At 39.7% G+C, this 26253-nt stretch overlaps 1 protein-coding gene across 3 annotated transcripts in view; it reads left to right on the forward strand.

The window, feature by feature from the left end:
* Positions 1-26253, forward strand: part of BANP (BTG3 associated nuclear protein) — a 213492-nt gene that overhangs the window by 119890 nt on the left and 67349 nt on the right. For 2 of the 3 annotated variants that reach the window (XM_019536007.1, XM_019536009.1), the window contains 2 exons: positions 1430-1501; positions 3696-3740. In XM_019536007.1, coding sequence (XP_019391552.1) covers positions 1430-1501; positions 3696-3740 — 117 coding nt within the window. The remainder of the gene's footprint in view (positions 1-1429; positions 1502-3695; positions 3741-26253) is intronic. The other variant, XM_019536008.1, reaches the window with a different exon arrangement.

Here is a 26253-nt window from a genome sequence, read left to right on the forward strand (position 1 = left end):
AATGATTCTAATCTCAACATGGATTGGGTCTGCGCTCTAATTTTATATACAGTCCCTATTGTCAGTTTGATACTTTCAGTATGTTTTTTCTCCCTATAAATAGACAGCTTCCTTCCAAAGGAAATGAAACTGTTTGAAATAGAGGGATCTGTGTTTCTTTGAAATTCACATGCAATTGTTCTTGTGCTATAAAATAAGAAAGTCCTTTGACAGAATTCCAAATGGGTATCTTTAATCTCCGTTTCATACAGGCATATTAAAATGAAAACAAAGCCTTATAAGCCCTGAAGTAGGTTATTTAGAATCAAATGTGCCAGCAGGTAAATTGCAGTAGCAAAGGCTTCTTTAGGCCAGTCGGGATGCACAAGGACTTTCTTCACTTCCCTGCCCATATTTTTCTTCTAAATGTTATGCTTGATTTCTTTCTGAAGTGGTTGTGTTAAGACCTGTGATTTAAAGGAGCAACCTTATTAAAACTCTTAGGGCCGGCTCACTCTAATGGTGTAAATTGGCATAGCTGCATTGGAATTAATGATGCTATTCCTATTTACACCAGCAGAAGATGTGACCTTTAGTGTAGTTTGATGCATGCATGTGTCCATCCAGGTGAGTGTGCAGTGCTTTATGGCAGATATAGGTAAATGTGATATCTTTTATTGGACCAACTTAATAGTTGGAAAAAATTGTTTGTTGCAAGCTTTTGGGCACAAACACTCTTCTTCAAGCAGAGGGAGAGTCTGCTGGTGTTCGTGTGCTCTCCTGTGTGGAATAGTAGCAAATATCCCTTGTGCTTTCTAGATAATCTTGAGTATTTCTTTAAATATCTCTTTTTAGTTTAGTAGTTAGTGAATCTGCTGTTAAAAAGATGGAGGGCCCAGTTCACAATGTCTTGAACTGAACTTATTTCAGGGAATGTTAAGAGCTTCCCACTCTGTGTTTTTTATCATGTTTGACCCAGCTGCGTTTCATCTGTGGCAAAAGTAATCCCTATACATTACTGATGTAGACCTTAAGGTCTGATCCTGCCGCCACACCCAGAAGTATGTTGCCTGACTTGCACTTAAAAGGTGTGTGCCTGTATGTGTTTGTGGCAGGTTCTGTGAATCATTTAAAACTGCTAAAACTTAAAATTTTGGAAAGAAAGGCACGGTACATTCCCCATGTCTATTCTTCCTGCCTTTTGTGAGTTAAATGCTTTACATATCAGACTTACTCTTCCATTGGTACTACATCTAAAAGAATGGACACATGTGGATATGCTTAATTTTTTAAAGCAGTTTGCACACATAAGAGAATTTCAGTGAGTTACGATTTTTCTCTCCCCACCTTGTCCCTGCATTGAATACGTAAGGCTGTACTATATCTCAGCTGATAGCTTCTTTGAGTTTTGATTTTCTTCTGATGCTTCTTGCTGTTTTCTTTGTTGCGGATCCCACAGGGTCACCTCCACATAGCCCAGGTTCCTCAAGGCGAACAGGTCCAAATAACGCAAGACAGCGAGGTAAGCCAAAATGTTACCTTCTGAGATTAGGGCCATGTTTCTAAAACTGTTGTTTTTAGGATTGCAAAGAGAAGCTAATACTGTCAGTGAGAGCAGAACTGAATGCATGTGACAGAGCCACGTCGAAACGGACCTCAACGTCAGTGAATGCAACACATTTCTACTCTCTGGATGTTTTTGCTTGGCCAGCATATTTTATTTGCAAATTGTGGCTTAGAGCTGATGTGCTTTTTAATGGGATTTATGGGAAGCAGAGTTTAGTGTTTTCAGGTTATAATAATGAGTACAATCTTTGTTCTTGTATGTTAGTTCAGAGAGAAAAGGATTGGGAATATACACTATGTAGAATGTGTTCAAAACACCTAGGAATATCTTTAATTGTGAGAGCTGCAGAACAGATTAGGGAGGATTTTTAATTTTCTTCGTAGTGCAGGTATTTTACAGAATGAAGCAGTTTCTGCCTGCCTTTGTTACTCTTCGAGCAACCCCCTGAATTGAAACATTCACAATTTAGCTTAAAAATAGTGAAGCTAAAAGGAAACTGATAACTCCAGAATTACTTAGGCAAAACACGCATTGGAGCCAAAGTTAAACCTTTATTGCTGGCTGCTGTGTATTTTGGAATGTGTTTCATGACCTGAGATGGGGTTTGCGCTCTAATTACTTATGCTCTCTGGGCTTGATTAGGTGGGAAGGTACTGTAAATAACCTAGAATGAGAATTGAAAAGTGCAGTAGCTGTTTTGCAACAACTCTGTGTAAGCACTCTCCTGCATTTAGAGTACCTTTTTATGCTGTAGCCTAATCCATTTCCAAAATGGACTAAAGTAAACTTTGTAAAGGCACGCTTAGCACATGCCAGGTGTCCACATGGGGAAGTTATGGCAGAAGAGTTATTCCAGGGCATTGCCCTGTGCAGATGAACCCTTATGCTAGAAATATTATTATAAGTAAAAATCAATTTTAGTTGAAAGAAAGTCTCCTTTAAGGATTTGACTCTGAGGATAAAGAGAAATGGAAGTGAATGGGAATCGCATAGCTCTGTAGCCTTAATGATAATTATCATTAAGGAATCTAGTGTGAATGTGAGTGGCCTAGCTCTGTAGCCTTCGTGATAATCACGCTCAATTCCTTAATAATAATTGTTTGGAGCCACTAAATGATTCTGGTTTAGGAGAGGTGAGGAGTTCTGGGGTGAGCCTGGAACTCTCACACACCCAGGCTTTGCTGACCTCAGTGGGAGTTGTCTGGTATATAAGGATTTAGGAGCAAGACCTATCTTTTGTCCAAGCGGGCTGAAAACATCTGGGTTATAATTTATTCCAATGTACACAACTTTAAAAGAAAGCAGAATTACTGCCAGTTGTACTAAGCATAAGAAACTCAAAGACCTTGGTATATTTCCTCAGAGAAATTTGCCATTTCACCTCTTGTACCTATAGTATCTTGGATAGTGTTTTTTCCCCCTGACTCAAACATACTTTTAAAGGCCCTGTTTGAAAATACAAAGCATTTTCTTTTTGTAATGAAGATTCTTTTTTCCCTTTTCAGTTTTCATAGCTAATGGTTTCTTGCAAATGGCTTATAGCATTCAGAACCTTTTGTAAGAGGTGTCTTTGTAATTTCTATAATAGAAACCTTTGTTCACATTTGCAATTGAGTTTTTATAAAGTAATAAAAAAAAGCTGTTAGCACAAGTGATAGCTTTGTAATAACATATATTATATCCATTAGGAAAGCTGTAATTCATACAAGTCAAAGATTTAAAAAGTTATTTTCCTAATTTTAGGGTAACAAATGTTTTGAATTATGCACGTTTGCATTTTATAAAAATAAGGGAATATGAGAAGAGAATATCTATCTCTGTAGAGGTCACACAAACAGATTTTTTATTTAATCATCACATGAAAAGCACCAAAAAAGAACTTTCTAGGTTGAAAAGAATCTCTAGAGCAGTAAAAGCATCCATTCTCTGCGGTTAAAGTGCAAGGGCATTGTAGTTAAGTTTTATTGCCAAAGCATACAGACTTTCGGAAGAATTTCCTAAATTAATGGATTTCCTTGAGTGAATTACAATAATTTGTTAAATAATGGAATGGGGAACAGTTAAGCGCACTGAAAACAATTTTCCTTAAACAGTCCTACTGTATTAATTTCCAAGGTATGTGTTTATTATCTTTATTCTTTTTTTACAGGGTAACTTGCAGATACATCAGGTTCACGTTGGTCAAGATGGGCAGGTAGGAACTGATTCGTCTGAGTTCAGTTTTAAATAGCACTGAAATAAATTTTTAATGATTAAGCTCTATTCTTGGACTGGGTTGACATTACTGAGCTGTTTTAATGACTAAAATTTGTGCCGAGTCTTCTATTTAAATCTGAATGGATTAAACAGAAAACATAATTCTAAATCACTTGCTGAGTAGTTTGCCTGTTCATGATGAAGCAGTTTACTATTTGACCATACTTATTTCAGTGCTTATGCAATACTCTTTATCCATATGTTTTATACTTTTTCGTCTTTGACCTCTTCAGTCTCGTGCGCACAAAACTGGATTGACTGTCTTGTGTACAGCATGTTCGATCCGGTGCTTTTATCGACCATCAATGTGGCCACGCGCGGACCACAAGCTATGCAAACATAAGAACGTTTGTTGCAAAGGTTTATGCAGATACATTTTCATTATATGACTGAAGAGAAATGGCTCTACTTGTATTGTTTTTGATAAAGATGATTTTATTAGGTGCTTACATATATGCATGTGGCAGGAAGAAAATTAGTCTTTCGCAACCTGCAGCAGCGAGTCTGAAATTAGCAGAATTAACAGAATTTCAATCTCAGGTGGAAACAAAATTGCTAACAACTGATTGCAGGTGTCCTTTACCAAGTACTGAGGTAGGCTACAATACTTGATTGCAAGTTCTTGATATTCTTGTTAGAGAAACTTTCTCTCCTGGACACTTGAATAAATAATTGATTTTTGTTCTGGCTTAATGAGCAGTGGGAAAAGTTGAGAAAACATGAGTCACTTAATTGAGGTGGGGGGGAAGCGGGCTGTTGGCACTTTGGTCTTTCGGCCACACCTGTGGGAAAGTGGAAACAACCTAACGTTTCTATTTTTAAAAAATATTTTCTCTAGAAAATATTGGTTAGATTTTTAACAGAAAGTTTATTATTTAGTACTATTGTGACTGGAACAAAGATAATATGTTTTTTTTCTCAAGTGAAGTGTTAGTACATATTTTACAGTGCTCTCTCTGTCTCCCTCTGTTTCTTCTGCCTGCCATGAGCTGCTTTCTAAGTAAATTCTTATCAGATGATTGTACGTGCTTAACACTGGACTTTTGTTTCTCTCGGACTGGTAGAAACAGATTATTTACTTTTATTTTTGGTATTGCAAGCATGGTGTAATTTTTTCCTCCTCTATAAAATGTGATTTTATATGATATCTGGTAGAGCTTAAGTAAAAATATATGGTTGATCCCATTTTACTGGTGGTACCTATGTTATACGTGGTTAAGTGATGCCATTCAGAAAATAGGAACATTTATCTCATCCTGCTGTTTCCTATGCTGGAATAAAAAGTTGTGATGTAAGTATGAATTTCCAACACTGAAAAATTCAAAAATGTAATTTTATAGATCTCATAAACGGCTCAGGAGTACACGCCAACTCAGGGTATAAAGGAAAGAGAGATTTCAGATTTTTATATATACATGCCAGTCCCTCCCACGGAATTATAAGTGCAGGGAAGGAAAATCTGGTTCGGTTAGTTTTTCTTTAATTAAATCAGTTCATTTGGGCATTTTAGCTATTGCCAGTGTAGAACATCACTGGATATGGGTTGGATCTATGAAGAGTTGGAGAATTTCTGCCTAAAAACAGCCACAAAAAGTTTCACTCCCCCCCCCTTTCTTTTTCCTGTCCTGTTTTCTTGCCAGTGTTAGTTGAGAGTGACAAATTACAATATTGCAGATTCCCGCTGACCCTGCTTTTCAAACTCCATTTTTCTCATACGGAACAAGATGCAAAGCAAATGGTGTTATGCTTTTTGAGCTGTTTCCTTCATGCACACTTGCTTTTGACTTCACAGAAGCAACTGCTATGCTAAGTAAACCGCTGGCCGGAATTGTCGCAGCTCCTGCGCCAAAGCAAGCACCTTCCCCTCGGCAACAGGGTTCAGTAACTTTTATATTCTTTCAGATGTAGTTAGCTACTCTGTATTTTCCAGTCATTTGGGGAGTGGAAGCAAGGGAGCAAGAGCTTGTGGGGGTGACGTTAGCTTCATTCTTAATTAAGTTGTCATGACCTTGATTTCCATGCATATTGTTACTTCATTATTTCAATTGTGGAATCCATCAGGATTGGATTTCTGTTTTTTGCTCCGTGGAGAGAATGGCAGGCGAGGGAAGGATTTGTTTAGCGTTGTCGATTTTACACCGTGCTCCTTAACGACCTTCACTTCCGAAGTAGACAGAATCTTCAGTCTTTTTCCCCTAAAAAGTCATTATTTAAAGACTTGAACATAGGCAATACAGTCTGAAGGAAAAGATGTAGTGTTTAGTGGTGCGTTCTTGGTAGCTGGAGCACTGCTCAGATCAGTGACTTGCTGCGTGTTCGTAATTGGCTTTCACCTCGTAGGGAAATGACTTTTTTCCTCTCATTTTTGAGCTTTAATTCACTTTACCCAGGGACTTGAAGGCTCTTCTTTTGAGCAGAAACCAAATATTCTTAGTTTACCTAAATGTCAGCAGCTCTTACTTTTGACTGCTAGCAATTCTAGTTGACAATTAATCTCATGCTTTCATATTCCACCTGTTAGTTGAAGGATGCTCCCAAATGTTTGCTGGCCTTCCCGTTCTGAGCAGATTTTGTACAGCTTCCGCACCCCTTAATTGTCAGCCGGGGCAGGCTAGGGTGCGAAGGACAGAACTGCAGTAAGTCGATAAAAACTGAAACAAAAGGTAGCTGAAATCTGCCATTCAGCTCTATCGGGGAAATGTTATCTGTCAAAATTTTCCAAGCTGATAGCTATATTTCCAGTCTTGTAAAGCCTGGTAATACTAAATGGCTCAGCATAGCATTGCCAGCTGTTTCCCCCTCTCTCTCCCTCTCCCGTCCCCCTTTGAATGTTCTGTCCTGGTAGTTGTATTGAATTTAGATCTTGTTTTTTTGGCATCGCTGTCCACGGAACTAAGGAAATCATGCCAGAAAGAGCTCTCTACCTACACATGTGTTCTATTAGCTGGAAGTTTCATATGTCCGTGCACGTTTAATAAAAACACCAAACTGCAAAAATAATTAGACTTTATATTAACTAAGAGTTTAAGCCATTGGACCAACGGGAGTTTTTTGTACTTGGCAAAGATTGTGGGTTACCAGAAGTTTCCTCGTTGTCTCTTTCTTTCCCGGATTACCCACCCGCGTCCCTTTATTCCATCCCTTTCTTCCTTTCATTAAGCTTCAGGGTTTTCCAGAGGTCCCAAGAGGTATCAAATGCATGCATCTTACACAAGATGCGTGAAGATAGGGTCATGGCTTTCAGAAGCCTGAATTCTGTGTGAAAGCGGAGAAGTACCGTTTCAGCGCTCCTTCACTTTTTAGCCTGCTCTCTTGGTTCACCCACCAGTTCTCCAAGGGGGGAAATATTTTATGTGACACCAGACAAAATGACTCGGGTAATTACTTTATTTTTCTAACACGATGATGACAGGAATAACAGCAACAACTGCTACTACTACTACTAATGCTGTCTAAAAGACAGACTGTGACTGTATTTATTCCATCTGAGCAGATAGTTTATTACACTGTTTTTAAAGTGGAAACAGTAATGAACTGATCAGTTCTTATTCTGAAGCGGCAATGCCTGTTAATAGCATCTAGAAGAGTTAGCAGGATTTTGAGGAAATTATACAGCCTCTTATGAGTTTAGCAAAGAAGAAACTGCCTTAAGTAGTAGCAGCTGTAAGTTTTAGGCATAGTGGAATGAGATTGGCAAGGTAGCCCAGCAAACAGAAGGATGACCCCGACATAACTAGCAGCCTGGGGGAAGGCAGAAATTGATTCTAGGGAGGAGGAGATGGAGATGCATCCAAGGTCAGAGCTAATGTCCTTGGTAGACCCAACAGGGTGTTGGTGGAGAATATCAACGGGATTTGGGCACTGAAAGGCTTGGAGGGTAAATGCAAGAAGATTGTGTGTGTAAGTTAGGGGGAATGCAATAATGAATCTAGTGTCCAGCTCAGACCCACCTCTGGTACACATCACGTGGCGAATACTGTAGTGTGTGGACCATCTCATTGTGTCATACCACACACGCGACCGCATGTTACAATGATCCAGAAGGAAACGCGACCTTGCAAAGGTATCTGGAGTATCCCAAGTATCTGTTTGTTATAACTGCAAGTGAGGAACCAACTGTATATCTTGGTCTGAAGAATGGAAGGGGCAGAGAAGAGGCTCCAAATGTTTAAAAAAGCTGTCTAATTCATCTGCCAGTTGATTCATACTATACTTTAGTGGCTGTTATTTCTGATTAGCTTAAGCTAGAAGATAAATTTGCTTATTTCTGAAAGAAATTTAGAAATCTAATTGTCTATGGGAAAGTTTTAAACCAACCCACTGTTAAAAACTAGTGACAGTGTCCTTCCCCCTCAGTGTTGCTTACAAAGGATATTCATATAGCTTTTAATTTGTAATAACAGCATTAAATATTAGATTTTTATCATATAAAGACCCAACTTAATCACTAATTCCCAGCATAATTTGTAGGATATAAATAATAATACCACGATTGATATTCATTTTTTCAGTCTGCTTCTGTGGAATTTAATGTGCACATGCTATTTGATGGCAAAATAAGCTGTTTTAATTCTCTTTAGAACAGATGCTCAGGGTTTTTTTAAAATTCTCAGTAGAACAGATACTGCTGGTAATAGATTAATTAAATTAGTATTAATATTTTCAATGATATCTTATTCTAAACAGGGGAAATTATATATATACTGCTGTAAGAATTGTTTTATTTCAATTATTGGGAAGCGGGCTACTTTAATTTTGACTGTGTTTAAATCTTTGCTTAAGATCCATGGACACACATGGTTAGCAATGCATTTTTTTCCCTTTTTTGGTGGTTTGGTTTTTTCACAGCAGCAGAGGGCAGTAGTGTTAAGATCATCCTCGTCTCCCTCCTCAGCAAAAGTTTGAAGACATGGGGAAGAATTCCCAATTGCAGGCTCCGGTTCTCTGATATCCCCTTTGTAAATGGTTGTAGCACAGGGACACAATCACAGTCAGTGTGGGTGTTTCTGCATCTGTCACTGACAGGTTTTGCAATTGTGTGTGTGTGGATGTGTGTGTGTGAGTGCAAAGCCCTTGACTTCCACACCAGCTGCGTAGTGGCTTGAAAAGCCTGTTTTCCTGTTTCAGCACATCTGCTTTGAATAACGTACATAGAGAAACAAACAGGATTGTTAGAAGCAAAACAACAAAATGAAAAACCCAGTGTCGTACACTTGGAAAATAGAAACCATTAGTCTCGTTTTGAAAAATATATAGGGTCATTCACAATGGGCAATTTGGTGAGAACTTTTTTACTGAAGTCTTGCAGGTCTGCTTTATTTTATTAGAAATAAAGAGGAGGAAGGAAGATCTTGCAATAATCTGTGCTTTTTTTTGCAAATTTGAGATGAAGAGTGTTAGTTTATTTCTGAAAGAAAAATAAGATGGTTGAAGTCCTTAAGTGTGGCATTTTTCTGCACTGGAAGATAATCTTTTGTGCTCTTGTACTTTTAAAATTGACTTTAATCTGCATGACACAACAGGTGTTCCCACTTTCAGCTGTGTTCTTTGAGGTACATATCAGTGCTCTCTGTGTTTCTTAGATTTGAAAGCTTAGCCTAGGCTTTTACAGTTATTTAATTTGTCAATTGTTATAACAAATTCAAGCTGAAACATGAACTTAAAAACAATGCCATCTGAACACTTATAACAGACTATATTAAAATCAGGTGAAAAAATATTCTAAGATATTACATGCCTCTGGGAGGAAAAATTAGTATTGTACTGCACTAAGATCAAAAATATCTTTTTCCATAATAAAACTTGGTAATTAATGATAGATGCATTAACCAGCAACCTGGAGACAAATGTAAAAGCGTGTGGAAGTCTGTGCTTAACGTTAGCATTGTCACAGATGAATGCTGATCTCTGCTTTATTTTCCAGTGTTATAAAAGTGTTGATTAGGCTGCCAGCTAAAATGTACATTTTGCATCAAGCCGGTAAGAGCTACAGCAGGCACAATGCAATCAAACAGAGTCTTGCAGTATAGCATTGCTCTGGGAATCGTTGTTCTGGGATCTGTATAATTTGATTTAACAGAAACTTGAGCAAGTCTTGATTTGATCTGCAAGATGTTTCCAACTTGTGAATATATTTAAATTTGATGATGGCTTGGCAAACTTCGCTCCTTCTTAAGGAGCAAGTGTGCTGTGCTGTTGGGGCAGTCGGTTACAAAAGAGGTGGCCAGCCTCTGGCACAGGTGTCTCAAGTGGCACGGGCAGTGGCACCTGGCAGGCTGGGGAGGGGGCAGACAGCGCAGCAGCACCTAACGCAGGGAGAAGAAGGTGAAGTAGCAAGTGAGGCAGGGGGCACAAGAAGGGAAGCAGAGCATCAAATGAGGCAGGGAGAACAGAACTAGGAGCAGAAAGCAGAGCAGCGTGCCGGGCATGGAATGGGGATTGCTTGACAAAAAGGTTGCCCCTGCTGGGTTTCAGCCCATAAAGGCAAAAGAAGTTTGATAAAAGAAGACAGATTAGCCAAGAGAGCTGTATTACTGGTGTTTAAAGCATCAGAGAAGACACTACATGTTGCTGATTTAGCACCCAATTCCACAGCATATTCATATCAGTTTTCAGACTGATTGGTCCCCCATTTGGTAGGCGTGATTATCACAAGTGACTGAGTGGATTAGGAGCACGGGTCCTACAGAAAGTCCTTCTGCATCAATTAAGCACGTTTGAAGCTCATCATTAAACCAGGGATTTTATCTGTGCTGGCAACTCATCTTCTGTACCCAGACTGTCAGGATAGATCTGGGTTCTAACTCGGTTGTTTAGACAGGATGCTGCCGTGCTGTCTCTCCGTAATGGAGTTAGCTGGTCCCTTTGCTTCCCAGTATTTTTTTTAGCAAATATCTGAAAGTGCATTAGCAACTATACTACTTAAATGAGTCAACACTAACAGCATCTCTGGATTAGTAAATTATAATAAACTTCAACTCTAGAATAAATAGAGCCAGTAAACAGATCAGAATTACCAGTTGTCACAGAAGACACAGGGTTTTTTGGAAGAGCTACCATTTCCAGATAGCTGCTGTTTCTAGTTTTACTATTTTATGTAGAATAGTTAAAACAGGAGAATATTAATATTCTGTAGAATATTTTTCTTAAATTTTTTCCTAAATTAATGTAAAACTTTCTTCTTTTTTTTCTAAACCAGCTATTTATATGATGTTACTCAGATAGTTGTTTGGGGGTTTTTTTGGGTGTAAGAAAGATGCGAGTGTTTGAATTTTTTCAATGTTGGGACCAGTTTGACCCCATTAACTTGACCACACCCAATAATTTCCCTTTTCTTAGCTGCTTATGAGTGCTTTAAAGATGCTTTAACTTACTACTTAAGACCTTTTTAAAAAGAAATCCAGTTTACAAAGCAAGGCAGTTCAGGGTGAGGTGTTTCTTTTGTTTTTGGCTCAGAGTTAAACTATTTCTTTTTCATTAAATTGTACTCATTCTCTCTTCCTCTGTTTTTTGTAATACTGTGCTTTGAAGGAGGTAAATCAGTCCTATGTATAGGGACCTACCTAAATCGCAGGTTTACAGATTTCACAGAAACCATGAAAAGTTCAGTTGTCTGTAATCGCCAGGAAATCTGGCGTTGGCTGCAGTTTCCCATGAAATCACCCAAAGGGAGGGGGGCAGTAGGGCAGACTCGGTAGAGGTACCTTCTGCCAATTAGCAGTAAGGGGCAGGGCAAAGAAATCAGTAGTGATGTATAAGGATTCTGTTTTTTTCTGATTTAAAAAAAAAAATCCCAAATTTTTGGATATAACCCTCCATGCACATTTTTCCATGATTAAAATGAAACACCACTAATATAGATATAGATAGATCTAGCTATCTGTCTCTCTCTCTCTCTATATCTATCTATCTATCTAGATAGATAGATAGCTAGATAGATATGGATTATATATATAGATCTATCTATATCTATCTGTATATATCTATCTATATCTAGATAGATGTAGATTACATACAGAGAGCTATCTATCTATCTGTATCTATCTGCCTGTCTATAGCTATATCTATATTAGTGGTGTTTCATTTTAATCATGGAGAAATATGGATAATACAGATTTGGGATAACTTTTAAAATCTGATAATTAGCAATTTGTATTTAAATCCTGAGAAAACCAGGATCCCTGGTAATGTAGGCTGACTGAAGGCACCCTCCACCAATAGGCAGTGAGGGGCAGGGCTGCTGGATTCCCTCTGCGAATCAGTTGTTGAGGGCAGGGCCACCATGATAGCTGCAAAAATGGCTCTGTGCACTGCGAGGGGGCTGCTAAAAGCCTGTTGTCACGCCGTGACTTAGGTAGGTCCCTACCTTTGCATGCTGTGCTACAGAGTCAGTCAAGTTACAGTTTGTTGAACTTTATCAGCCCACAGCATTGTCTCTTAGACTGCCTACAGTTTCTTTCTGCAATTCACTTTATTTCAAAGACCTGTTGCATTCATGTGCACTAGGGGTTGATGCATCATTAAGAACAACATGTTGAGAGTCGCACCAGAAAAGTATATTTTTTCTGCCAAGAATTCAGCCTATTTCCACATTTAGTCGAATGGATGACTAGAACGTTCACAAACGCTCTAGCGACAAGTGAATCTGCCACTGTTCCTTCTCTGTTTCACAACCAGGATGTCACAGGGTTAAATGGAAACATGTTGAACTGGCTCAGGTTCATTTTCAAACTGGACCTGGTGGGTCACTATGCTCAGTTATTCTACCAGTTCAGAGTACTTGCCTGCGAGTCTCACAGGGCTTAGCTCCTGCTCCATTGCAGTTAAGTTGTCTCTAAAGCCATTGGAAAGGGTGGTGAAAGATGACATCAGAACAGTGTGCTAGTATTAATTAAATTTATTTACATTTTATTTTTCTCATTTGCATCAAATAAACAGCATCATTTTCCAGTGTTCTCAATGCATAACAAGAGTTGGGGTCAGTGCTAGCCAGCCGAAAAAAGCAATGGCCAGGTTGGTAGGAGAAGGCTTGGGGGAAATTGCCTCTTTATTGACATTTCCCATTACTGAAGGAATCTTTCCTCACACTATTGCTAGTCTACAACTTTTGCATCCTTTTGACTTCTCAGTGTTATTAGATGCCTGAATAGCCCTGGAAACAAAAACCAGTTGCTTCTTTCAGCCAGAAGATTGGACCCTGTCCCATCGGACTTGATTGAGTATGTTGTAATTTCTAGACTTAGCTATAAGGAGTTGAGATAACCAAGAACAGGGCCAGGCATCCTGTTATAAAAGGCACCAGTCCATCTGCTAAGTCATACAGGTAAACTGCAAGCATATCACCGCAGTGCTCCTGTCTGAATTGGCTCAGCATTGAGGATAATGTCAGATTCACAGTGGAGCTCCAAATGTTCAAAGCCCTTCAGGAGATTAGACTTAAACATGTGATTCCCGGTCCATCTCCTTTGCTTTGAAGAAACCAAGAATGAAGAACTTCCCAGGAGCTAGCCACGGATGTTGGCATTCACTCCAGGTGACAACCACAAAACTAAATGTAAAGCTCATCACTCTGGCTTGTAATCATTTTAATCTGGTCTTTAAGTACTCACACATGAACTTATACTATTTCTTTCAAAAGCTCTAGTGATGGAGCCCAAAGAAGTCTTTGAGCCTGTACCACGGAGGGCTGGTTCAGCCGTGTGCATTACTGATGGTAAGAATGTCAACCCAGACAGCAGCGCTCCTGGAATAAGCAGGGAGAACTGAATGTCACCGGGTGGAGATGGTAAATATATCCAGGGGGTGTTTAAAGCTGTCCAAAAGGCTGCCTTCACACGCCAATTAATTTTGCAGTTTGCACACATTCTGTTAATTAATAAGTTTCTTTTGACTTCCCATACTAACCTTGAGTATAATTAGGATATTTATTTACATCCTATTTAGGATTTATCTAAGTATCCTCTTGAAATATTTTAGATGTGCAGCTAAATGTATAGATTAATATTTTTGGGGGCCCTTTAATCATTCTTTTTTGAGAGAGTTCACTGGGTAGTAATGGAAAAGTAACTTTGTGGAGGAGCTGGCTTAAAATTTAGTGTAACTTTCCCCCCGTTTTTTGTAGTGTACTTAGAGCAGCCGTTTTATGCTGTTGCCTTTTTGTGGCGGTGTTTTGATCTTTGCAGAGCTGTGGTTGTCGGCTGCAGCGATGACTTTTCCTATCAATGTATGTGCTTATGCCCGTGTCACGCAACTGAACAAGTGTGTGAGGTTTTCGTTTTTTCACAAGATAAAGTATGGAAATAGTAGTTTATGGTTCCAGTGCTTAATATTATTCGACACATGGATCCAATTAGGTGTTGTCCTGGAGAGGGGAAAAGAGAAAAACATGGAGAAAGGAAACAGGGCTGAGATGAGTTTTTTTATGTCAAGAATAGAATTGGCTTTTCGAGATAAACTGAAAACACAGATGAACCCATGTTCTTAGTGTACTTACGGTATGGTTTGTAGATATTTTTAATGTTATGGCTTACCTGGTATGTGCGCTGTTTAATCCTCACGATCAAATTTTACAGTTCAGCACCTACGTAAAAATTCTGCCTTAACCAGTGGGCAAATGTGCCTTATCTGCCTTTTCTGAAGGAGAACAGTATTCCACAGATGAGCATAATAGTGCTCTGGGAGGTATGGTGCCTTTTTCTTTCATAATTTGAGCTGCCCATCAGATAAACCTAACTTTAAAAAGCTGTAATTCCAGCTTTCAGAAATACAAACCCTGACTACAAGGTGCTGACTTGTATTTTATATAAAATTCACTCATATATGTATGTAGGGGCAATATAAACACTTCAAATTGTTGCCATGCTTTTCATTTAAATCCATCCAGTTCCCTCTGCTTTAATCTGCAAATGTAATTTAGGCCAGTTGTGGGGGGGAAAAAAGTTTTGCAGTAACTATAAATTGGATTTACCTAATGAGAAGGCATGAGTCAGGCCTTACAAAACCCCAGAAACAAAAGCATTTTGTTGGTTGTAAGAATGATGGTGTGGACAAGTTAAATATGATTCAACTTGCCTTGGTGAGCCAGCTAAAAAAATTCCTAGCCGGCTTTTAAATTTGGCATTAGCCACTTTTGAACCATAACTTGCTAAGAGCTGTTTAATATGACAAAGTAAATCCCTGAGTGACTGATTAGTGTTAATATTGGGGTTGTACTTACTGGTTTCAGTAATGTGTCAGGGCCTCATGATCTTCATTTTCTGAACAAAGACACAACAGAAGGGCAGTCTGTTCCCTGAAGAGTTTGCAGTCAGTTAACTCAGTGATGCTCCATGTTTCTGATGAGCTGCTTACCTAGGTATTCGGTGGTCTGTGGCTAAAATCAGTGGAGATGCAGATGTTTTCTGCACTTGCCAGGCTAAGCCACTTGTGTATATTTAAGTTGGAAATAACCATCAGAGGTAAAAGCACGCATGGAGATGTCTTGCAATCCGCATCTTAGGTAAGGATTTAAAGGAGGTGTCACAAATGCAGAAGGCTTGCATATGCTAAACCCAGATTTCCATCCATGAGTTAGAACTTGAAAAATGTACTGTGTTCTCATCCAGCAAACATTGTCCCTCCACTTCAGCTCTGCTCTCAAAATATGCTCGTTCCAGCAGTTTTTCCATCTTTCCATTATCATACTTCAGCTCTTGTCCAGTGTCGTGATTTGTGGGTTGTTGGTTTTTTTATTTTGCCTTTATTTATGTCAGTAATTTTTTTGAAAGCAAAAGACAAAAATCTAACACATGGAGCAATAAATCCATAAATTTCTTACAGAGTTATTTGTCACTTTATTCTTTGACAAACTATATTTTAAAGAAAATAGTTTCACAAGAATAGAGAGGATTCAGATTTAGTCCTATTTTTATGCTTGATTTCAGGGTGATGCAGGTGAAAAAAACCTGTTTGTATTGGGAGCAAAGTGCAAATTCTAGCAGATAGTTGGCAGCCCTCCACATAATATACTGTCTGTCTTTTAAACGTTAAATTTACCCCTTACGCTTCCCATAAATTTTAGACATTATGTCACACATCTATTTTTGTCCTCCATTCAGAGCTCTCTACGGTCCCAATACAATATCAATCTTATTAATGGCTTATGATATTTTATGATATTACCTCTCTCACTTCACAAGCCTTGTTTCTGTTTGGCAGGCCGCTCAAAGGCATTGGCAGAAAAGAAGCGAGCCATAAAGTGCACAGAGGTGTTAAAATCAAAGCAGCATTTTAGTAGCAAAACATATTAGTTTTCTCCTTTTTTTTTTTTTTTTTCCCCTCCAGCTTATTTGTTTCCATTTGTAAAATGTCCTGGGAAGTGGAACAAATTAGTAAAGGTGTTTTTGCTGCTAATATCCTGCAGGTGCCTTGTGCTGGTGCAGCTTCTGAGTGACAGAGGGAATAGAGAGGTCTCTGGTGGGTGTAGAGCAAGACTGCATAATGAGGCTGTTGGATGAGCATAGCGCTGTTGTCGTCTTTCTGACTTTCTCCGAGAGGATGGGTTGTTCCATTAAAATTCCATTCAAGCCGCTGGGAGGATTTACAATGCTGCAAAGAATACGTTCTCTACTTGGAGTATATTGTGTTCTTTATTCACCCAAGTCTTCTTTTAATATTGCTGTAAACTTAATAAGGAGAGATGAGATAAGAAGTGATAATCTTTTAAAAACAGGGAAAATGATCTTCTTTACCTTCAAAGAAGACATATATGCCTATGTTGTCTCTTATTACAGTTTTGGGTAATAAAAAGCCCTTGCTTGTGAAATAGCAGTGATCACAAAGCTATCTTTCTGAGCTAATCTAGGGAAATAATTCTCCTGTCTGTTTGTTTTTTAAATGCTTTTCATTTATGATTTTCTCATTATCTGATGCGCACTCTGTCGTGAAATGGATTTGCCCTTGGCCAAGCACTGTCCCATTTTGTATTTTCCAGTCTTTCCAACTTCACTGGGTTTAAATACTTTCAATGCCTTTGCTGCATTGTGAATTTGTTCAGAGATCAACCTTCCATAATTCAGACCTTTGTGCAAGAATGGACTTCAGGGGGGCTAAAGGGGGGTCCAAAGCTGACATCACAAGGCTGATACTCTTGTCTGGGTATGAGCCAGTCTTTTGCTGCTGGGTGCTCCTGATGCTTGCTTGACTCTGACATGGAATGATTTAGTTGCTTTGTCCCCATGGAAAGCACAATAAGTGTGTGTATTCGAGAGGGAGAAGAAACAGGCAACTAAATGTATATCCATAGCCCAGGTTTTTAAAAACATGAAATTTTCCCCTAGTCTACACCGCACCCAAGTTTACACAATGATCACCACTCCCCAGCTAGTGTAGAGTCTGTATAATCATATGTGCAGTGCAGATTTAGAGACATTTCAGCCAAATGATTTCATATAAAACCCCCAAATCTTCTGCAACTAATTTAAGTGTGTTAAAATTAAAATGCATTTTTTTTTGCCTCCATCCCCCTTAAGAGATTGTTTTCCTGAGATGTAGATTACATAGGGCATGGGAAAAATGCCTTTTTCTTTCAATAAAAAAAATAAAAAAATAAGGCATAACGTAATAGTTTGCAAATAAAGAACACACTTGTCTTTTAGGAAAGAGCTGAGTTATATGCACTGAGTTTTCACTTCCCTGCCAAGCAAGTGTTTTAAGACGGAGCAAGATCTAATTGATTGACTTTCTCTCTGTCTAATCCTTTCCATAGCCTCTGCTTTCTCAGGCCAGTCACACAAAAAAAGCCCTTAAAATGCTTCAAAACATCTGAGAGAAAATTTGACTTATTGAAGGAATAAGGCTTTAAATGGGTGGCATCTTTTTGTGATTCGTGTACTGAATCAGAGTAATGCACAGTCCTCTGGAGAAAGAAAAAGCCATAGTTCTGCTGTTGGGAAATTGTAATACTTTGTTTGTTTTTTGTCTCAAGTAGGTGGTGACACTTTAGCACCACGAGACCATCAGTTCGTGGTTTATTTTGGATGCTAAAATCCCACGTGCATAGTCAAGTTTTTAGTTCTCATTTCAAATTCTGTGTTTAATTAGCTGAAATATTTATGTCTTGATATGGCCTTAAATAAAATTTGGAAATGTATTTGGAAAAGCTGCTACTCTGGATTGCTTATGCTAGTCTTTCCTAAGAATGGGTTTGTGTTCTCTGTACCAAATTCTTCGAGTTAAATTGGAAGAAGCATTTTAATTTGAACTTTGCTTTATTTTCTTTTTCTTTTTTTCTGACCTACACATCATATACTGGCTCGATCAGTTTTTTGATTTAGAAGTATCAGGGCATAACTTGTATAGTTTGAAATGGAGAAGGATTTTGCTGTATTTGCATGGACTTTTTCCTTTGCTAGAAGCACTGTGCTTCAAACAGGATTGGACTTCTTCATGAATGAGTTTTAGAAATTGCTTTATTTTCATGTATTTCTGCTTGTGAAACATCTGATCCCAGGCTTCAGGAATGGTCCCAGATATTTCTGGTAAGAAGTACAAGTGTGCCAGCCTATACCAGAAGGAAGCTAGTAGAATTAAGTTATTTATCGTGTCGGTGTGATGTTTTAGTTAACTGTTTTGAAACAGGTTTCTGGTCAAGAAAGTGGAAAAGGGATACCATAAACCTGAAATACTAACATAAAAGATCCACTGTTCTCAAATCCAACCCACTTGTCTTAGCTTGCGTAATGCTTTCCAGAGCTCTTTGGACTTTGCTTCTCTCTCTGAGTGGGTACTGAAGTTTTCGCCAAAAATAGGCTGGTTCATTTGCCTGTCTGGTTAAAATGTCGAAGGCTTCAGTTTAGTACAGTGCACTAAATTCAGACATGGAGAAAGTTTTGGTGGTGCTAGTGAGCAAGGAAATATAACTAGTTTGTCTTCTCAAATGTGGAGCAACAGGCATACTAACTAACATAATGCACATTTTCAAATTCCAGAGCTGTATGTTTTTTTAGCAGAGAGGCAAGTGTTGCCTTTCAGTTTTGCTCAAGCAAGGGAAGAAGAGTGTAATAGTTCAAGGATATGAAAACTTTAGCACTTCTTAGCCAGTCTTAAAGATGGAAAATGAAATGCCCCAAGGCTGCAGACGGGAAGCGATCTAGAGAAGGTAGTGAAAGTTTCAAACACATGTAGGACAAAATGACGCAAGAAGGGTGTTCTTGTTTCTTGTAACCATAATGCCATAATTTTCTATGGGATAGTTCTGTCATTGGCTTTGCTTGCTTCTCTATGTATTAGCATTAGCTCCCCTTTGCACTCGCATCACACATGCGTTAAATCATTGTATCGTTGGCACCGACTGTTCTGTCGTTGGTGGTCAGACTTGAAAAAACACAGATCCTTTGTCATTTGGAGTACAGTGTAACCAAAGAATAAACTGTTCTGAAGCAAAGAAAGTGTGATTCATACTTGTGCAGCCTGGACGGGATTTTTGAAAGCGCTTGTGAGGGGCCTACCTCTTCTCCCAGCCAAGTCAATGGAACTGTTATCATTGAATGAGGACAAGGCAGTTAGTCCGCCACTGAGTGTATTTGAAAATCTCACTGTGCATTGAGAGAAAGATGCACTATCCATTGAAAATCTGGTTCCAAATGCTGGCGGTCTTTTAGAGAATATCATAGAATTGTAGAAAATTTGGGCTGAAGGGACCTCAGGAGGTCACGTCTAGTCCAACCCCCTGCTCAATGCAGGACCAGCCCCAACTGGATCATCCTATGTATGCTTAAAGAGTTGAATTGCAAAGTAACACATGGTCTCTGTTCCACAGGGATGTTTCCAAGTACTTCATTTGAAGGTGTTAACCACTGCTTTTAGCCCCCCTGAGCCAAATAGTAATTGTAGGAGCTAAGCATGGTGGAGGATCAAAGAGTAAGTGGGCAGCTGAAACTGTGCAAACAAAACTAGCAGAGAGGTCTTTGGTGATTAGGTATGTGGGAATATTTATTATTTAAGTCCATTAACACTTTTCTCTTCTTTAGGAAAGGGGAAGTGTACATTTTTTTGGAGGAAATGAATTAGAGCAAAAGAAAGGATTATGCAGGGGTGTCCCACAGAGCCCCAGTGGCAACCTGTGTTGCCATTGGGGGTGGGAGGGGTGAGCGATGGCTGCATTAATTCTCATGGCCGCTGCCAGTGCTCACCCCACTACTACCACGTCCTGTTCTGGCCCAGGAGTCCTGCAGTCCAGACCCAGCCTAGGAGCTGATGAGTTTGGTGGAGCTGCACCACTGTAAGACTGCAACATGGGAATTCAGAATCCGTCTTGATCTCTGCGGTGAACAGGTGCTTCTGAACTAACAGCCCACCTCCAGTAGCATGTTACTGTTAGTTACTGCGGTTGATTGTCACAGTGATTAGGCTGCAGACGAGAAGACCGAGGTGGGGATTGAAGAGCAGCCTTCACCTCCCTGCAGGGGGGTTGCAACGAGGATGGAGCTGGACTGTTCTCAGTGGGGCAGATGGCAGGCCAAGGAGCAATAGGCTCCAGTTGCAGCAAGGGAAGTTGAGGTTGGATATTAGGAAAAACTTTCTCACTAGGAGGGCGGTGAAGCACTGGAGCAGCTTACCCAGAGAAGAGGTGCAGTCTCCATCCTTGGAGGTTTTGAAGACCTGGCTAAACAAAGCCTCGGCTGGGATGTTATAGTTGGGACTGGTCCTGGTTGGAGCAGGGGGCTGGACTAGATGTGACCTCCTGAGCTCGCTCCCCACCCTCATTTTCTATGAGTCTATGAAAAATGAACACTTGTAAATTCTCTTCCACTCCGCAGCAACTCAGCAATGTTGTATTTTTCTAGAGAGCAGTTATAGAAAACCATAGCAAGGCTAAAGGACTCGGAAGGATAATAGAATTCCTAGAATGCTGCAGAGAAGCTGACCAAATGGACTAACCGGCTGCTGTTAACGTTGCCAATAGGAGCTGTAATAATGCATTAATATTGGTCTCCATTTCCTGTAGCAGTTTCAGTTTTCAGTCTCATTTAGTGGACCGTTTGTAGAGTAAATGCTGTTTGAGCATAGCTAAATGTTGATGACTTCCATGTAGTGTTTGGACGCAAACATATTTTGGAGTGAAATAAGGGCAAGTTGCTTTAGTGCAGAAAACTGATAATCCCTGCTTCATTAAATGCTTAAGTATTCTACATTCATAATTGCAGAAAGGGAAGTTGTGTTTTCCTTTCTGTCTTTCCCTCTCTTATCCTTTCTCTCTCTCAATTTTTTCTAGTTTTATTATTTTTCTGTGCAAATCAAATTTTAAACAGAAAAATTTGTTTTTAATTTCTATCTCACAAAGATGTGTATACATCATAAAGTTGTCTAGAGTAGCTGTTTAAATGGATGCCCTTCCTCCCCCCCCAACTTCCCTTCTTAACTGCTTGCAAATTCCATGTTAATTTTTCTTTTTCTGTTCAGTGTTCTGTTTTAAGAAAAAGAAAATGAGAATCTGCATAACAACCAACTGGTATGCACTTGTCACGGAAGAAAATGAATTTCAGAAAGAAAATTGTCACTATTTAAAGCATATGAAGGCCTGGGAAAGATTTAAAAATGATAAAAATAGACTGAGGATTTTTTTAACCTGAGGTCTGATGTGGGCCCCAAAGGAGGCGATTGAGAGGTAATGCTTTGTTCCTAACTCAGCCTACTGTGACAAGGTATTGCAGTATGCAGAGACAGGTAACATCTATCATTCATTGTTTTGAGCCTTTTTTATGCCTTGGCAGCACTGGGAAGAGAGTGTCAAAAGCTTTAGTAAGAGCATTGATTCGAACTGTTTTTATGAACTGAAGTCAGAGTTTTCTTCTATCTGTGCAAATGGGATGTGATTTATTTTGTACTCCCCCCCCCCCCACCACCTTAAATTCATGTGGATGCACATAACCTGAATAAATCAAGTTGGATTTTCTCTTTCATGAAAAATATTGCTTAACTTTATTAAAAATGATAAATAGGTATTTCTCTTGTTTAATCATGTTGAACTCAGCAGCAGATATCGATGTTGGCAACTTTGCTCTGTGTCCCAAAGAAATAATTAAAGCTGATTGGAACAATATGTATTGGGGGAATATTCTTGAAAGAAATGATTTTTTTTCTATAAGGAATTTCCTGAGTTTTCCAATACAGCAAAATCCAAAATAGAATAAGTATCTGAATCAGGGTAGACAAGGGTCTGAAATGGTTTCCCCTGGAAAAGAGAAGGTTATTGAGGAGTGGTAGGAGGGGAAAGCAGGGGGAGAAAAGGTAAAACTTCATGTTTTTTTCTTGAGAGGTTCAAAACCAAAACAACTTCAACCGAAGTGAATGTTTTCCATTAAAAATAATGTTGGTTTACAAATATATATTTTTTACAAAAATGTTTCAATCTGCTCTCGGAATAATATTTAAAAGGGAAAAATTACAACTCTCCGAATCTGAAAATAATTAACAGCTGTCCCATATTTGTTTAGGATGTAACTGGCTTCATGCTTCAGAAGGGGTTTGTTTGATGTGAAATTACCTGTGCTGTTGCACAGTGAGAGGGAGACCCCGTGATCTGTGGCAGCCTGCATGAGCAATAAGCTTGTGAACTTATTAACACTTGTGCACATGTTTAATTTTACTACTGCAATTTGCCCATTGACTTGAAAGTAAAAGCTTAAGTGTGTGCATTTGTGATCCCAGGTTCCAAACCTGAACCTGAAAAAGGGGTAGGGTGGCCTGGAAGGAGGTGAATTATGAGCTAGTATGTCTGCTGTAGGCTGGCCAGTATGGAGGACTGGGTGTATATTAAACCTTGCTGGAATTGTGATGCATTCCTTGGAGCAAGTCAAAAACATGCTGTTTACTAGATGGTCTGTAACAGCTGTGAATAATGCAAAATTTGCAGCCAAGCTATAAAATTCCAAGTGATTATTAACAGCAATAGGGCCACTGGGCCTCTACCAAACCGTTGTTCTTTTAGAGAAGCAGTGTGAATTATTCTATAGGCAACTTATTTAAAGTGAAAACATGTCTGTAGTAGGATTCCCACGAGGCAGGGTTTTGTCTCGGTGTATGCAGTAACCTTTCTCTCAAAAGAAAAGGTGAGAGAAACTCTCTCCAAATGTGTCTCAGCTAAGATGTTACTAAGTCCTACTAGGGAACGGTGGTGGTGTTGTAGTTGCAAATTACAGTTCAGTTTACAATCATTTACTTGGACTTGGAGATGCTACCGATAGTTTAGATACCCAGGAAATATTTTAAACATGGCCATTTGGAAATCCCGGCTTGCTATAGTTTCTCAGAAAGACAGTATGTAGATAGATAAAAGGAAGTCTTTTGTTGAAGAAAAATATTTTGTTTCAGTGAACAAGACATTTTACAAGCCCATAAAAAAGTGCTAAAGGGCAAGGTTAACAGCAGCATGGTAATTTGAAGAGTTCTGAAAAGTTTGCATTCCTCAGCTGCACGAGAAGATTCTGGCTGTGATATTATTTTTGCAAACCATAAACCATGGTTCCTAAATGTTGTTACAAAACCATCCTCCTCCCAAGAGTGAATGCATCATGGCTGAGACCAGCCCTCATTACCCATCAAAGAAAAATGTGGTCCCTCCATTCAGAAAATATATAGGAAACTTGTAGCAGTTAAAAAATATATATGTCTTGAGTGCATTGGAGGCTTTGACCAAAAGAATTACATCCATGGTCATCTCAACATGCAAAAAAAATAAAATAAAAGGTGACTTGTTATATTTAAATTCCAGCACAAATGTTAATGTTTTTATGTTTTAACACCTAACCTAGACAATGTTTTAGTGTGGGGCCATTCCCTGAGCGCCTTGCACCATCCTGTGCTGCACTGCACAGAACGTGGAAGCAGGAGCAGGGAGGAGGAGCCTGGGGACTTCAGCTACTATCGTAGCCAGAGCAATAGGGGGATAGTGGCAGCCGGATGGGAGCTTACAGGACGCAGCTGAATCGGTTGCGGACTGCGTGCAGGCTGCCAGTGGACCGTCCTACTTCAGTGTTTGCTGTCTGACTGTTGCTTCCCCCATGGCTCTGGCTGCTGGTGCAGCTGGGATCTCTGAGCTCCCTTCTCCCCACTCTGGCTTCTGCTCTCTGCGCCTGCTCCAGGGGGCATTGGGGTATGGAGCAGTCCCCATGTCAGGGGAGACGGAAAAGGCGAGGACTCTTTAGTTTAGAAAGAAGGAGGATAAGAGGGGATATGATAGAGGTCTATAAAATCATGGGTGGTGTGAATAAAGTGACTTGTTATTCCCCAAGTCCCAGAATACTGGAAGCAGGGGGCACTTGCTGAGATCAGTAGGAGACAGGTTGAAAACTAACAAGAGAGAGTACTTTTTTACACAGCGCGTAGTGAACTTGTGGAATTCGTTGCCACGGGTGGTGGCAGGGGCAGATAGCATGGCCAGGTTCAGAAAGGGCTAGACACATTTCTGATGATAGATCTGTTAATAGTGGTTACATAAGAACGGAAGCGTTGTTTGCTCTGGTATCTCTAACCCGATAATAGTCACTGCCAGGGAGGGTAATATCACTCTAGATAAATCTGGTTCAATGCCCTCCCTCTGAAGTTTCCACTCCTGCCACTGTCGGAGACCATGCTGGACCGTTGGTCTGATCCAGGGTGGCACTTCTTCAGTTCCTTCAAGCAGCAGCACAGCATGGAGAGCTGTGGGTGAGCCTGGTGCACAGTTGGGGAGCACGAGCACACGGTGACGGGGGGTGCGGGCATATGGTGCAGCAGTGAGCAGGAGAGTCCACCCTTTGGGGCAAGGGGGCTGTTGCTTATCCTGGTGCAACCTGTGGGGCATCTATCCCCCAGCTGATTAGAAGCTGAACAGCCCTGGTCTAGTTTGGGGTTTTTTTCAATACATGTACAGTGAAGAACACTTCGGATCTGTTTTTTTCCACCCAATCCCCTTTTATTTTATGGAACAAATGCAGAAGCGTCGTTAAAGCTATGTACACTGAACATAAAATATGTCCCGTCAGCCGCACTCAAATATCACAAGCATTTAAAGAATCGGCCTCTGAGTCTAGAGACCACAAACACAAGTGCTTTGTTAGCAAGCTTAGATCATGTGTATTGCCAAGCATCGGGTTTATTTCAGCATTTTGGGCGGTAGGTAGTATAGACAGCTGGCAAGCAGCCTTTGTGCTAGTCTAGGGCATGGGTTTGACAGAAGCCTACATTTTGAGTTTTGAGTGTTGACTTCTAATATAAGCGTTCTGGGCTTAAGGTTTTGTAATAAAGCCAACTCTTGGATTCACTCAAGAAACCAAACTTCTGAGAAAAACCAGACACTTATTTTAACAGGTAGGCTTGGTGACTCAGTTCAGGTAGCGACTTCATTTTTACATCGCTCATGTCTTCAGGTTGAAAAGTAATCTTCCCTTACTCCCTCCACTTCTCCTAGCAGTTTTCCTTCATGTGGATAATCATTAGGGCTTTTTTCCCCCTCAGGATACTATTTGGCTTCTTTCTTCTTTGCTTGCTCCAGAAAAAGTTTGGCTGTTTTAGTCTCCTCTTACTTTGGCTTTGCTCTGGTTTTCCCAGATCTCTGGTCTCGTGGTCCTGACAAATACTGCTTTTCTGGCTTCTGGCTATCTTGACATTCCTTCTCAGTGGTAGTTTTTACAACAAGCTTGTGAATGTGGATATTGTGCTAGCACCTTCTGAGCATGCCATTGTTGATTTTGTATAATTGGTCTCAAGGCTCTTGGAGGCTCCGACTAACTCGGTGCGATTTGGGCAGCTGGTCCCCTTAGGTTCCCTTCAAAAGTCCCAGTGTAAACGTTCAGTGACTTTTGTACAGCCAGTTTTTCATCCTTGGCATCCCAGTGTATGCAGGAGCAAAAAGGTGCTGGCACAGTATTGTAAGTAGGATCCCAAAGCATGATTTCACGCAAAAATCATGACAGTTGTTAGGTCTGTAAGTAATATTTGAGATCAGAAAATATAACGTAGTGTCATATTTTTCTCTCTCCATTTCCTGTTTGGTATTTCATTGTTTCGGTACGTAGTGTCATCTTGGTTAGATTGCATGTTTGAGACTCCTTCCCTCATTAATATGATCCATTTGTGTTCTTTATACTATGAGCCAGGCATGTACCATGTGTTCAAAGTCCCTTTTGCTTGATAACAAAATAAGGGTTTAAACTATTTGTAATTTATACGCATATAAATATGCTGGGATACCACACTCTCAAATTAATCGGCTCATAGTACGTTCCTGCAGAACAGAAATCCACAGTTTCATTATGTTGTACCATCTGCAAAAATCGTTTTAAAATTGTGAATCACTATTACATAACTAAGACCTCATTGAGAGAAGGCATAAAACTGGGGTTGATGGTTAAGTTTGATTTTAGTCCAGGGGATAAAAATGCTGACTGCCATGCAAGGTGTGGTATTGAAGTCTGTGCCTGAACTTCCCAGAA

This window comes from Crocodylus porosus, unplaced genomic scaffold (genome assembly GCF_001723895.1).
Source record: "Crocodylus porosus isolate Cpor-Errol unplaced genomic scaffold, CroPor_comp1, whole genome shotgun sequence".
NCBI classification, from domain to species: Eukaryota; Metazoa; Chordata; order Crocodylia; family Crocodylidae; genus Crocodylus; species Crocodylus porosus.